The 16,056-nt window shown below is 39.5% G+C and overlaps 1 protein-coding gene and 2 pseudogenes across 1 annotated transcript in view; 1 reads left to right on the top strand and 2 right to left on the bottom strand.

The window, feature by feature from the left end:
• The window catches only part of LOC148539246 (interleukin-5 receptor subunit alpha-like), a 112,458-nt gene that overhangs the window by 39,037 nt on the left and 57,365 nt on the right, over positions 1-16,056 (bottom strand). Inside the window, exons 5-6 of the mRNA XM_088451518.1 lie at positions 709-817; positions 445-620 (exon numbers count right to left, since the gene is read on the bottom strand). Of these exons, the coding sequence (XP_088307644.1) occupies positions 445-620; positions 709-817 (285 nt within the window). The remainder of the gene's footprint in view (positions 1-444; positions 621-708; positions 818-16,056) is intronic.
• On the bottom strand, positions 4,078-4,196 carry LOC148539247 (5S ribosomal RNA; annotated as a pseudogene).
• LOC148539248 (5S ribosomal RNA) lies at positions 7,064-7,182 on the top strand (annotated as a pseudogene).

Below are 16,056 nucleotides of genomic sequence, written 5' to 3' on the forward strand. Positions count from 1 at the left end.
GACGAGCTAATAAAGGTGATGTCTAGAGCCCAATTGTGGTGGGAAAATATTTCTTTGCCCTGCATGTGGATCTAAAAAGCTCTACTCTGGAGCATTTCATAACTCAAAATATATTCTGTCTCCTCTTTACCATGTCTTATTTTCTAAAAAAAATCTAATTTATCCACCGGCTTGTGTCCGTCTAGCAGGTTTTCATAATCAAGTCACTATATTGATGCACAAATCAATGCATGGTCCTTCCTGTACATCTATTTATAGTTACATTACATTAATGGAAAATACTGGACTCATGAATGGATAGATAGGGAGCTAATTAAATGCACATATATTCTCTGTTCTAAAGGAAAGTGAGGAAGAGAGAGGAAAAGAGAGAGAAAAAGAGTGAGAGAGAAAGAGAGAGAGATAAAGAGAAAGAAAGAGAGAGAGAGAGAAAATTAAACTCACCTATCCTTTTTGTTGAAAAGGTTTTTGTGAAATTGCATACATTATTGGATAACTGAATCCTTATTTTATAGTGCAGACCTTCTTCACATGTGGAAAGCAGATCTTTCATAAGACAACCAGTATTTTTTCCTTGCTTAGTGAAATATTGCTTGCAAGCCAAATATTTAGAGCTTAACCTATACAAATCAAATTATATAATTATTATTTCAACAACTGGTTGCAGCAATTCAGAGAAATAAATAAATGAAATTATGGAAAAAGCACCTCAATGCAAAAGAGTAGTTGGTGTCTTCTGGAGCATCTTTTTTCAAGTCCCACGTACAATTCAGATTGGATAGATTGTATATTACACAAGACACACTATCGATGTAAACTGAAAGGAGAAGAATATACAAGTGAGTTTAAAAAATGTTTATAAAATGTAAGATATACAGTTCACAACCAACCAACCTCAGTACAACAATATGATATTGGCACATATTTAAAGAAAATAGCAACCAGTAACAACCATAGGAACAAATTTAGTCTTTGAAGTTTTGAAAATAGTTTATAGTCTACTTCTAAGGAAGCCGCTGAGGGATAAGAAGGTGGAGAAACGCGTTAATAGACTATACAAACAAGTCAACCAACTGGCTGGAATTTGTTTATTTAATCTCCCGGGAGAATTGAAGTGAGTACAGGCTTTAACATACAGTGGATCAATTTCTGTTGGCGCTCATATATCCACTTGTGTGGATCCAGGTTCTTGCTGCATGTGGCTAAAAATCTTTCTATTAAACCATGTGGGCACAAACAAACAAATGATGAGCTTATGACTGCATTTGTCTTCAGCTGATAATTTGAGCTGCATATCTTTCTGCTGGATCCCTGTTTGTATGTAACAAGACTGCTGCTTTTGCCTGACTTAACTGCTTGCTTATCTCACCACTAACATAAGCATTCTCTAATCAAGCCAAATGACTTTCCCCTTTTTTTCTGCTTGACTTACATCTCAAAGCATTATAAATATTGCTGTTGCAGTTCTGTTTTATTATATCTCTAAAAACGAAAGGGATATAAATAATATACGTATGCAAAGGACATTTAATAATTTTGCACTCCCTGCTGAATTACACTACAGATATCTACATTGAGCTCTATTAATTTGTTTTCCTTGGGACTTTTATATATTTTTTAACACCGGCCGGTTGTTGGTTTTTCCTATATGAATTGTTTTTTATTTTTTTATGTAATATATATGTATTTATTATATTTACAGCATTTATGCCTCTATTAAATTACTAATCTGTTAGCGCTGTCTAGTTTTTGTTTAACTTTGTCTTTTTATAGGTTCCAGAGCATATACCTATCTTTGACAGCTGCTATAGATTAGGAATATATTGATTTATTTATTGCTAATTGTTTACGAAATTGTATTTGGAATTGTGCGCTTAATCTTTTTCTCTTTTTATTTCTGTCAGGAGCCTGGAAGAATTTTAGACTTTGTCAGGGGTGAATGGTTTACAAGAAATATGTAATTGTGTATTTCATTTTCAGTTCTTAAAGTAAAATGGAATAAGTGTAGACTTTGGACCTGATTCAGACCCGCTCGCGAGGCGCGATCGCTCACAGCTGTGGCAAGCGACAAAATGCAAAGCGAGCGATCGCTCGCAATGCACAGTGAAAGCAGGTAAATACCCATCACAATGAAAGCACACTAACGCACCATGTAACAGAATGAGTGATGACTACACTCATAGTAGTCTGACGGACGAAGCCGTCACCCTACGCGGCCATCGCGATTACTTGGCAGAGTCAAGTTTACTCATCTGCACTTTCGATGGACCCTTTAATTGCTTCTGATGTGTTTGCAATCAGTATAAATTAGCACTTGCTGTGGTTTTTTTTTACTTCTAATTTATATAGGCTGGAGTTAGCAAATTGGACTTCCCCCAACTTTGTTTGTCAAATTATATATTGTCGCTCTCAATATATATATATATATATATATATATAGAGAGATAGATAGATAGATAGATAGATAGATAGATAGCAAAACTGATATAAAGCGCACAATGTGCTGTGTAGGTGCAAAAATTGCAAATAATAAAAAATATGTGTATGTATATATATATATAAATATATATATATAATTACACACATATATATAGACAGGTACCAATGTGCATATGTTGCAATATAAAGTGTAACCATGCATGTGCAAAAATACAAATAAATATTTAAATATTATAATCACAATAGAATAGATAGTGATATAAATTATATAGTTTTAATAACACAAAGATGCCTGACACATAAGGCGACCAACATACAATAAAAATTATGTCACTGATAGGTGTTAAAAACAGTTAGCATAAAAACAAATATAAAAAAGGGGAAGTAGTAAAACAGGAATGGCTTATCTGGAAATGGAAAGGTAAGTTCATGGAAGGTGGAGTCAGGAGTTTCCAATGCATTTCGTCTGATTGCTGGACTTCTTCAAGGGATGTGTTTCTCCTGTAAGGTATCTGATATAAATACCAATTTACTGGGACAAACTTGGCAGGAAGTGACATAATTTCCGGTTTCGCGGATAAAACATTTATTCTATTACAAAAAAGTAAATAATGCAATGTCCATATATTGTTTTAATTGTTAACTAGTGGAACCACTGCTAGTTAGATCGAGTCGCGATCATAACTTTAATGTTACTTTATCGATCGATTATCATGTGATATTCCCGGAGGTCACGTGGTTAAAGTGTCCTCCGTTACTTCCGTCCATTCGAGCACTGTTTACAGAGTCTGGTGAGTAGCTTCCGCCCTTAGTTAGTGATCATGTGACTGATATCGGCCATCTTGGTACTCGTGCTTTGAAGCTACGGTAGTTGTCTCATTGCTCTCATCCGGGATCGGCGGTGGCCATTTTTGTTCTCATACATATGGTCATCAGTGTCCATCTTGGTACTCCCAGTCCAAGGGTTGACAGCAGCCACTTTAAGTCATAGACGAGGGATGACTTTAGTGTGGTGGCCATCTTGGTACTCTCTTTTTTTATATTGATTGTAGCCATCTTAGAACACCTTAATTTAGGGTCAATCATTATGGGATGAGTGTTGGATGTCTCAATATAAAAGGAATTGTTTGTTTTTCACAGAAGTAATTCCTATTTGTAAATAAAAGATAGTATTAGTATTCATAGATTATAGATTATAGGTTCCCTTTGTTATCTGTGTATTATAAGTATAACGGATCCCTTTTTTATATGTGCATTATAAATATAACAGGGAATAGGGCCCAATCTAAAGAATGTGGGCCAGATATATTTAGTAACAAATATAATTATTTAGAACAACCAAAAAAATGAGTAGTAAAAAAGAAACAAAAAAATATATATAAATATAATAAAAAATAGCTAAAAAGTCTCTTCATGGAATGTCTCTTTTTTGAGTCAGGGGTGGAGTATATATACTCCAAAAAACATAAAAATATCTTCATGGAATTTGTCTCTTTTTCAGGCAGGGGCAGAGTGTAATCCAATTTTGAAAAGTTTAGTCCAGAGAGGCTGATATTTCTTCTTACGATGTATTCAGTCTTTTATTATCTGCTCTCAGGTAACTACAGGCTGATGATATAAAAAAATGAGTCTCATATATTACTACAGTTCCTAGTCTTCCCTGGTGGTCTCTCAACCAAGTACTAGCCTGGCCCATCACTACTTAGCTTCCAAGATCTGACAGGATTGGGTGCTTAGAGTGAGGTATGACTGTAGAAATGAGATTCACAAAAATATCATCAGATGATGCCTACAGAAACGGTGTCATGGTGTCAGGTTCAAAGATCCAGTACATCTCTCTTTTTGATAATTTATTTGCCAGGTCTCCACCCCTTTCTCCTAGTTGTACATGTTCAATTGACTTAAAGGTCAAATCTTCTGGATTGGAATTATGGTACTGGGTGAAATGTTGGGATACCAAATGTCCTACTTTATTCTTTATATTCCGGATGTGTTCTTGTATCCTTAATTTAATTGGACATTTAGTTTTACCCACATATTTTGTCCCACAGGTACATTCTAGCAGGTATATGACTGATGTGGAGTTGCAATTCAAATGAGTTTTGATTTTATATTCCTTGCTGTTTCTGGAGTTATGAACGATCCTTCTTTCTCTGTGTAGATATTTGCAAATATTGCATTTGCCGCATTTATAGCAGCCTGGGCAGTTATGAAAGGCTGTTGGTTTTAGGATGCTGGGATTTTCTTAGCATACTGGGTGCTAGTGTGTCTTTGAATTTTTTTGCTTTTCTAATAATGATTGGAGCTTTTTTCGGGAGAACCTCTTTTAAAACTGGGTCCATTAATAAAATATTTCAGTGTTTGTTAAAAACATTCTTAATTTTTCTTTCTTGTGCATTATAAGTGGTATTAAATGGAATAATGGTATTGTCATCCTTTCTGGATGGGTCCTTATACTTGAGTAGTTCACACCTATTAACAGATTTAGTTTTTTCTGCTGCTTTGATCAAGACTTTTTCTGGATATTCTTTTTCTAGGAATCTGTTACTATATAGCTGTATTTTTTCTTCACAAATGGTCTCCTCACTGCAATTCCTTTTTATTCTGTGGAAAGTTGAATATAGTATATTTTCTTTCCACCTTTTCAGTGAAGGTAGCTGTTGGTATCAACCGTTTTAATATTATTTTTTGTAGAGATCTTTTTATTGGTGTTAGATGTAAATATCAAGTTCAGACTGTTGTTTGTCAGGTAATCTAAAAACAGGTTATAATCCTCTTTCGAACCATCCCATATTATTAAAATATCATCTATATAACGTTTCTACAAGATGATATTCCTTTCAAATGGATTGTTATTATAAATATACTTCTTTTCCCAGTATCCCATAAAAAGGTTCACAAAAATAGTCCCCATCGCTGTTCCACAGATCTGTTTGTAAAACTAGTCTAAAAATGTAAAATAATTATGATTTAAAATGAAGGCCATCACATTACATATAAAATCCAGATGCGTATCAGTTATTGTTAGATCTGTTTCAAGGAAATCCCTGCATGCGTCGATCCCTTTCTGATGTTCAATACATGTGTATAAAGATTGTACATCCACTGTGGCCCATAAATGAGTCCTTCCATTCCAGATTGTCTACAATTTTTAGTACACTAGTGGTGTCTTTCAGATAGGTTTGTAACTTGATGACATCTTTATGCAAAAAGACATCCACGTATTTGGATAAATGTGAGGTCAGTGAGTCTATACCTGCAATGATTGGTCTTCCTGGTGGGTTTAATATGGATTTATGAATTTTGGTGAGAAAATAAAAGATGGGGATGATGGGATTAGTGATTAAAAGGTATTGAAATTCTTCCTTGGTGATGATATTTTTATGAAGTCTGTACTCCTGGAGAATTCTCAGTTCATCAATTAAATCAACCATAGGATAACTTTCTAATGGGATGTAGGAGATCAAATCTCCCAGAAGTCTATATGATTCTTTTACATAGTAAGACGGATCCATAACCACTAACCCCCCCCCCTTGTCAGCCTGCTAGATGAAAATATCATTAGTCTTTTGAAGGTTCTAAATTGCTTCTTCTTCTCTATTCTTTAAGTTCTGCCTGGTGGTAGGTTTCATCTCTCCTTCACATAAATCCTTTTAACCAATTCATAGAAGACATTTAGATGAGTCCCCTTAGATTCCACTGGCTAGTACTTGGATTTCCCTTTAAGTCCTGATTTTGATTCGTTCATTTTAAAATTCCTATCACAGCATCTTCTTTTCTCAGAAAGTGTCTTTTTAGGGTAAGATTCCTTACAAATTTATTGAGATCGATGAAAGTTTCAAATTTATTCATATTGTTTGAGGGTGCAAACATTAATCCCTTATTTTGTAAAGAAATTTCGGGTTTTGTTAACACATGTTTAGAGATGTTAAATATTCCTTTCTCTTTGGGATCAGGAACCAGGAAGACCAATCATTGCAGGTACAGTATAGACTCACTGACCTCACATTTATCCAAATACGTGGATGTCTTTTTGCATAAACATGTCATCAAGTTGCAATCCTATCTGAAAGGCACCACTAGTGTACTACAAATTGTAGATAATCTGGAATGGAAGGACTCATTTTTATGGGCCAGAGTGGATGTACAATCTTTATACACATGTATTGAACATCAGAAAGGGATCGACGCATGCAGGGATTTCCTTGAAACAGATCTAACAATAACTGATACACATCTGGATTTTATATGTAATATAATGGCCTTCATTTTAAATCATAATTATTTAAAATTTTTAGACCAGTTTTAACTTGAAATTTACATCTAACACCAATAAAACTGCTATCGAGTTTTTGGACTTAATCCTAATTGGGGAAGAAAAAAAGATCTCTACAAAAAAATTATACTAAAACGGTTGATACCAACAGCTACCTTCACTACAAAAGTGGCCACTTGAAAAGGTGGAAAGAAAATATACCACATTCAACTTTCCACAGAATAAAAAGGAATTGCAGTGAGGCGACCATTTGTGAAGAACAAATACAGCTATATAGTAACAGATTCCTAGACAAAGAATATCCCCGTTCCTGTAGGCATCATCTGATGATATTTTTGTGAATCTCATTTCTACAGTCATACCTCACTCTAAGCGCCCAATCCCATCAGATTTTGGAAGCTAAGTAGTGATGAACCTGGCTAGTACTTGGATGAGAGACCACCAGGGAAGACTAGGAACTGTAGTAATATACGAGACTCATTTTTTTATATCATCAGCCTGTAGTTACCTGAGAGCAGTTAATAAAAGACTGAATACATCATAAGAAGAAACATCAGCCTCTCTGGACTAAACTTTTCAAAATTGGATTACACTCCGCCCCTGCCTGAAAAAGAGACAAATTCCATGAAGAGATTTTCAAGTTTTTTGGAGTAAACTGTTTTAAGTATTGGAATATATACTTCACCCCTGACTCAAAAAAGAGACAGTCCATGAACAGACTTTTTAGCTATTTTTTATTATATTTATATTTTTTTTTTTGTTTCTTTTTCATTACTAATTTTTTTGGTTGTTCTAAATAATTATATTTGTTACTAAATATATCTGGCCCACATTCTTTAGATTGGGCCCTATTCCCCGTTATATTTATAATGCACATATAACAAATTGAACCATTATACTTATAATACACATATAACAAAAGGAACCTTTAATCTATTATCTATGAATACTAATAATATATTTTATTTATATATATAGGAATTACTTCTGTGAAAAACTAACAATTCCTTTTATATTGAGACATCCAACACTCATCCCATAATGATTGACTCTAAATTAAGGTGTACTAAGATGGCTTCAATCAATATAAAGAAGAGAGTACCAAGATGGCCACCGCACTAAAGTCGTCCCTCGTCTATGACTTAAAGTGGCTGCCGTCAACCCTTGGACTGGGATTACCAAGATGGACACTGATGACCATATGTATGTAAACAAAGATGGCCACCGCCGATGCCGAGTGAGAGCAATGAGACAACTACCGTAGCTTCAAAGCACGAGTACCAAGATGGCCGATATCAGTCACATGATCACTAACTAAGGGCAGAAGCTACTCACCAGACTCTGTAAACAGCGCTTGAATGGACGGAAGTAACGGAGGACACTTTAACCATGTGACCTCCAGGAATATCACATGATAACCCGAATCGATAAAGTAACATTAAAGTTATGATCGCGACTCGATCTAACTAGCAGCGATTCCACTAGTTAACATTTAAAACAATATATGGACATTGCATTATTTACTTTTTTGTAATAGAATAAATGTTTTATCCACGAAACCGGAAATTATGTCACTTCCTGCCAAGTTTGTCCCAGTAAATTGGTATTTATATCAGATACCTTACAGGAGAAACACATCCCTTGAAGAAGTCCAGCAATCGGACGAAATGCATTGGAAACTCCTGACTCCACCTTCCATGAACTTACCTTTCCATTTCCAGATAAGCCATTCCTGTTTTACTACTTCCCCTTTTTTTATATTTGTTTTTATGCTAACTGTTTTTAACACCTATCAGTGACATAATTTTTATTGTATGTTGGTCGCCTTATGTGTCAGGCATCTTTGTATTATTAAAACTATATAATTTATATTACTATCTATTCTATTGTGATTATAATATTTAAATATTTATTTGTATTTTTGCACATTCATGGTTACACTTTATATTTCAACGGATGCACATTGGTACCTGTCTATATATATGTGTGTATATATGTGTAATTATCTATATATAGATATAAATACAAATTTTTTATTATTTGCAATTTTTGCACCTACACAGCACATTGTGCGCTTTATATCAGTTTTGCTATCTACACATTTTAATTTTAACAAATCACCATTGTTATTATCTTACTGATAAGCTGACACCCACTACATTGGGGAGTGTTGTGTTTTAACATATTGTATTTCGGAATACTAATTACTTGAATAAAGGGATATTGTGAAACTGTAAAGGGACTTTTTAAACTCTCTCTGGCGCTACAGTCTCATATATATATATATATATATATATATATATATATGTATATATATATATATATATAAAGAGAGAGAGATATCCAGACAAATATATATAAATTTTGATATATACATATTTGTATGTACATATATCTGCTGTAGATGTGGATCTATATAATATCTGCACATATATATATATATATATACATATATATATATATATACATATATATATATATATATATATTTGTTTTTAATAAAAAAAAAATATATATATATATATACTGTATATATATGTACACATATCTACGCAAACATTGAAGCAGATAGTTCAACTTTATTAAGATGTTACTTATAGAATATTTGGCCTTTTAATAAAAACACCACACATTTTTTTGGTAAAAATTATTATTTTTTATTTTTTTGACAACAGAAAATATAAAGCACATTTTGTATGCGTCTAATGGCCTCAAAAATTTGTTGTACACATTTGGCTATTGTGGCTACCTCCCTCCTTAGAACCTCCCAAAGTCGCTCCTCTTGTTCAACTGAAATGAAAAGGAAAAGAAATATTATTTAATAAGTATTTGTTATTAAAGCCACACAGTTTGACATAAAAACCACCCACCATAGCCATGAATAATTGGTGTGTATCCCTTCACTAGATAGTACTGCACAGTGTTTCACATTTGCTACTGAGGTTAATGCTGCTTTCACATTGCATTCTATTCTGATTCCTACATTAGATATACATTGCATAATGGCATCTGTGACAAATGTACCTTCATGACCTTGGTCCAGCACTTCTTGGGCCGAGGCAGCCCAATTAGAGCTTCCTGAGGTGTGGGTGGGGGAGGCAAGTTCAGGGATGGGTGAGGAGGAGAGGGTGGGGGAGGCATCTTCAGGGGTGGTTGGAGAGGAGTGGGTGGGGACACAGGTTCAGGGATGGGTGAGGATGAGTGGGTGGGGGAGGCAGATTCAGGGATGGGTGGGGAGGAGTGGGTAGGGGGAGGAAGGTTCAGGGATGGGTGGGGAGGAGTGGGTGGGGGAGGCATCTTCAGGGGTGGGTGGTGTTTCGGCTTGCCGAGCCTTTTCTCTTCTTTGATGTAATCCTAAGAATTAAAAAATGTAAATGCAATGTCCAAAAAACAATCATATACAGATCTTCCTGGTTTAGCAGAGCAAAGGCATGAGCAAGGTTTTTTTTTAAAGAGAAAAAAAAACAAAAAACCGAGGATTACATACAGACACCTGTGTCACCCAGGTGACAATAATCCAGATACACTGTGTAAAATGTTGCCTGACACTCAAATTGTCAGCCATCTTCTACATTTAAACTAGGGGTGAGCGGGTTCGGATTTCTGAAATCCGACCCCCCCGAGCCCCCCCGATCCGAGTCCGATCCGAGTCAGGCTCGACTTTTCCCGCCTGACTCGGATCTGACATCGAGGCAAAACGTCATCATCCCGCCTTCCGAGTCTCGCGGGTTTTGGATCCTATATAAGGTACCCGCGTCGGCGCCATTTTCTCACTCGGCTGTGGACAGTGAAGAGGGAGGGTGGGAGTTAGTGCTGTGTAGTGTAGTGTAGTGTAGTGCTGCTGTTGTCCACTACTTCAAAGTCCATAGGGGCTGGCTGTGTTGTGCTGTGCTGCTGTTGTTAATAGGGGCTGTGTCCACTACTTCAAAGTCCATAGGGGCTGGCTGGACTGTGTTGTGCAGTCAGTTCCAAAGTCCTGTGCAGTGTCCCAGTCCTAAAGGGGTGCTGTAGTGTTGTCCAGGGGGTGCTCTGTCCATCAGGGGTGCTCCCCCCAAGTGCTAAAAAAATAATATATTTTCTGTGTTTGTGAATTGTGTGCGCAGTAGCCGCACGTGCATCAACAAAGTAGTGCCAAGCGTGCGCCTGTGTCATAAGTAAAGGGCCGGCTGGCTTGACCGTTAAGGGTGCTGTAACCCCCGAAAGTACACTCCAGTCCAAACCAAAAAAAAAATTATTTTCTGTGTTTGTGAATTGTGTGCGCAGTAGCCGCACGTGCATCAACAAAGTAGTGCCAAGCGTGCGCCTGTGTCATAAGTAAAGGGCCGGCTGGCTTGACCGTTAAGGGTGCTGTAACCCCCGAAAGTACACTCCAGTCCAAACCTAAAAAAAAATTATTTTCTGTGTTTGTGAATTGTGTGCGCAGTAGCCGCACGTGCATCAACAAAGTAGTGCCAAGCGTGCGCCTGTGTCATAAGTAAAGAGCCGGCTGGCTTGACCGTTAAAGGGTGCTGTAACCCCTGAAAGTACACTCCAGTCCAAACCAAAAAAAAATTATTTTCTGTGTTTGTTAATTGTGTGCGCAGTAGCCGCACGTGCATCAACAAAGTAGTGTCAAGCGTTCGCCTGTGTCATAAGTAAAGGGCCGGCTGGCTTGACCGTTAAGGGTGCTGTAACCCCCGAAAGTACACTCCAGTCCAAACCAAAAAAAAAATTATTTTCTGTGTTTGTGAATTGTGTGCGCAGTAGCCGCACGTGCATCAACAAAGTAGTGCCAAGCGTGCGCCTGTGTCATAAGTAAAGGGCCGGCTGGCTTGACCGTTAAGGGTGCTGTAACCCCCGAAAGTACACTCCAGTCCAAACCAAAAAAAAAATTATTTTCTGTGTTTGTGAATTGTGTGCGCAGTAGCCGCACGTGCATCAACAAAGTAGTGCCAAGCGTGCGCCTGTGTCATAAGTAAAGGGCCGGCTGGCTTGACCGTTAAGGGTGCTGTAACCCCCGAAAGTACACTCCAGTCCAAACCTAAAAAAAAATTATTTTCTGTGTTTGTGAATTGTGTGCGCAGTAGCCGCACGTGCATCAACAAAGTAGTGCCAAGCGTGCGCCTGTGTCATAAGTAAAGGGCCAGCTGGCTTGACCGTTAAAGGGTGCTGTAACCCCCGAAAGTACACTCCAGTCCAAACCAAAAAAAAATTATTTTCTGTGGTTGTGAATTGTGTGCGCAGTAGCCGCACGTGCATCAACAAAGTAGTGCCAAGCGTGCGCCTGTGTCATAAGTAAAGGGCCGGCTGGCTTGACCGTTAAGGGTGCTGTAACCCCCGAAAGTACACTCCAGTCCAAACCTAAAAAAAAATTATTTTCTGTGTTTGTGAATTGTGTGCGCAGTAGCCGCACGTGCATCAACAAAGTAGTGCCAAGCGTGCGCCTGTGTCATAAGTAAAGGGCCGGCTGGCTTGACCGTTAAAGGGTGCTGTAACCCCCGAAAGTACACTCCAGTCCAAACCAAAAAAAAATTATTTTCTGTGTTTGTGAATTGTGTGCGCAGTAGCCGCACGTGCATCAACAAAGTAGTGCCAAGCGTGCGCCTGTGTCATAAGTAAAGGGCCGGCTGGCTTGACCGTTAAAGGGTGCTGTAACCCCTGAAAGTACACTCCAGTCCAAACCAAAAAAAAATTATTTCTGTGTTTGTGAATTGTGTGCGCAGTAGCCGCACGTGCATCAACAAAGTAGTGCCAAGCGTGCGCCTGTGTCATAAGTAAAGGGCCGGCTGGCTTGACCGTTAAGGGTGCTGTAACTCCCGAAAGTACACTCCAGTCCAAACCAAAAAAAAAATTATTTTCTGTGTTTGTGAATTGTGTGCGCAGTAGCCGCACGTGCATCAACAAAGTAGTGCCAAGCGTGCGCCTGTGTCATAAGTAATGGGCCGGCTGGCTTGACCGTTAAGGGTGCTGTAACCCCCGAAAGTACACTCCAGTCCAAACCAAAAAAAAAATTATTTTCTGTGTTTGTGAATTGTGTGCGCAGTAGCCGCACGTGCATCAACAAAGTAGTGCCAAGCGTGCGCCTGTGTCATAAGTAAAGGGCCGGCTGGCTTGACCGTTAAGGGTGCTGTAACCCCCGAAAGTACACTCCAGTCCAAACCTAAAAAAAAATAATTTTCTGTGTTTGTGAATTGTGTGCGCAGTAGCCGCACGTGCATCAACAAAGTAGTGCCAAGCGTGCGCCTGTGTCATAAGTAAAGGGCCGGCTGGCTTGACCGTTAAAGGGTGCTGTAACCCCCGAAAGTACACTCCAGTCCAAACCAAAAAAAAATTATTTTCTGTGTTTGTGAATTGTGTGCGCAGTAGCCGCACGTGCATCAACAAAGTAGTGCCAAGCGTGCGCCTGTGTCATAAGTAAAGGGCCGGCTGGCTTGACCGTTAAGGGTGCTGTAACCCCCGAAAGTACACTCCAGTCCAAACCTAAAAAAAAATTATTTTCTGTGTTTGTGAATTGTGTGCGCAGTAGCCGCACGTGCATCAACAAAGTAGTGCCAAGCGTGCGCCTGTGTCATAAGTAAAGGGCCAGCTGGCTTGACCGTTAAAGGGTGCTGTAACCCCCGAAAGTACACTCCAGTCCAAACCAAAAAAAAATTATTTTCTGTGGTTGTGAATTGTGTGCGCAGTAGCCGCACGTGCATCAACAAAGTAGTGCCAAGCGTGCGCCTGTGTCATAAGTAAAGGGCCGGCTGGCTTGACCGTTAAGGGTGCTGTAACCCCCGAAAGTACACTCCAGTCCAAACCTAAAAAAAAATTATTTTCTGTGTTTGTGAATTGTGTGCGCAGTAGCCGCACGTGCATCAACAAAGTAGTGCCAAGCGTGCGCCTGTGTCATAAGTAAAGGGCCGGCTGGCTTGACCGTTAAAGGGTGCTGTAACCCCCGAAAGTACACTCCAGTCCAAACCAAAAAAAAATTATTTTCTGTGTTTGTGAATTGTGTGCGCAGTAGCCGCACGTGCATCAACAAAGTAGTGCCAAGCGTGCGCCTGTGTCATAAGTAAAGGGCCGGCTGGCTTGACCGTTAAAGGGTGCTGTAACCCCTGAAAGTACACTCCAGTCCAAACCAAAAAAAAATTATTTCTGTGTTTGTGAATTGTGTGCGCAGTAGCCGCACGTGCATCAACAAAGTAGTGCCAAGCGTGCGCCTGTGTCATAAGTAAAGGGCCGGCTGGCTTGACCGTTAAGGGTGCTGTAACTCCCGAAAGTACACTCCAGTCCAAACCAAAAAAAAAATTATTTTCTGTGTTTGTGAATTGTGTGCGCAGTAGCCGCACGTGCATCAACAAAGTAGTGCCAAGCGTGCGCCTGTGTCATAAGTAATGGGCCGGCTGGCTTGACCGTTAAGGGTGCTGTAACCCCCGAAAGTACACTCCAGTCCAAACCAAAAAAAAAATTATTTTCTGTGTTTGTGAATTGTGTGCGCAGTAGCCGCACGTGCATCAACAAAGTAGTGCCAAGCGTGCGCCTGTGTCATAAGTAAAGGGCCGGCTGGCTTGACCGTTAAGGGTGCTGTAACCCCCGAAAGTACACTCCAGTCCAAACCTAAAAAAAAATAATTTTCTGTGTTTGTGAATTGTGTGCGCAGTAGCCGCACGTGCATCAACAAAGTAGTGCCAAGCGTGCGCCTGTGTCATAAGTAAAGGGCCGGCTGGCTTGACCGTTAAAGGGTGCTGTAACCCCCGAAAGTACACTCCAGTCCAAACCAAAAAAAAATTATTTTCTGTGTTTGTGAATTGTGTGCGCAGTAGCCGCACGTGCATCAACAAAGTAGTGCCAAGCGTGCGCCTGTGTCATAAGTAAAGGGCCGGCTGGCTTGACCGTTAAAGGGTGCTGTAACCCCCAAAGTACACTCCAGTCCAAACCAAAAAAAAATTATTTTCTGTGTTTGTGAATTGTGTGCGCAGTAGCCGCACGTGCATCAACAAAGTAGTGCCAAGAGTGCGCCTGTGTCATAAGTAAAGGGCCGGCTGGCTTGACCGTTAAAGGGTGCTGTAACCCACAAAGTACACTCCAGTCCGAACCAAAAAAAAATTTATTTTCTGTGTTTAGCCGCACGTATATATCAAATCGATATAACATAAATGGAGGACCAAACTTTCTCCGATAAAAATAAAATAGAGAAAGATCAAGAACCACTTCCTCCTAGTGCTGAAGCTGCTGCCACTAGTCATGACATAGACGATAACATGCCATCAACGTCGTCTGCCAAGGCCGATGCCCAATGTCATAGTAGAGGGCACATACAATCCCAAATGGCAAAGTTCAGGAAAATGACCTTGAAAAAGACATTTAAATCAGCTGAAGAGAAACGTAAACTTGCCAATATGCCATTTACGACACGGAGTGGCAAGGAACGGCTAAGGTCGATCCCTAGTATGTTCATGACTAGTGGTTCAGCTTCACATGACGATGGAAGCACTCCTCCCACTAAAAAAATCAAAAGAGTTAAGCTGGCAAAAGCACAGCGAAGAACTGTGCTTTCTAAGAAGATATCACAAATCCCCAAAGAGAGTCCAAGTGTGGTGGTGGTTGCGATGCCTGACCTTCCCAGCACTGGACGGGAAGAGGTGGCTCTTTCCACCATTTGCACGCCCCCTGCAAGTGCTGAAAGGAGCACCCACAGTCCACTTGCTGATATGCAAATTGAAGATGTCACTGTTGAAGTACAACAGGATGAGGATACTGGTGTAGCTGGCGCTGAGGAGGAAGTTGGCGAGGAGGATTCTGATGGTGATGTGGTTTGTTTAAATCAGGCTCCGGGGGAGACAGTTGTTGTCCGTGGGATGAAAAAGCCCATCACGGTCATGCCTGGGCAGAAGACCAAACATTCCACCTCTTTGGTCTGGCAATATTTCTATCCAAATCCGGACAACAACTGTCTTGCCATATGTACCATATGTAAAGGTGAAATAAGTAGGGGTAGGGACGTCAACCACCTAGGAACATCCTCCCTTATACGGCACCTGCAGCGCGTTCATAAAAAGTTACTGTCAAGTTCAGAAACTTTGGCTCAGACCGTAAGCAGTCCAGGGACACCTAAATCCCGTTGTCCTGTTGTATCCAAGCGCCTGCAAACCACACCGTCAACTCCCTCCTCGTCAATTTCCTCCTTAGTCAGGATCGGAAGTAGTCCTGCAGGCCATATCACTGGCATGACTGACTCTCCTATCCGGGATTCCTCTGGAGGATCCTGCATTGCTACGCCTACTGCTGCCGCTGCTGCTGTTGCTGCTGCTGCTGGGAGTCGTTCATCATCCCAGAGAGGAAGTAGGAACACCACTACTTTTACTAAACAATTGACCCTC

This window comes from Taudactylus pleione, unplaced genomic scaffold (assembly GCF_031769625.1).
Source record: "Taudactylus pleione unplaced genomic scaffold, aTauple2 ptg000026l, whole genome shotgun sequence".
Lineage (NCBI taxonomy): Eukaryota > Metazoa > Chordata > Amphibia > Anura > Myobatrachidae > Taudactylus > Taudactylus pleione.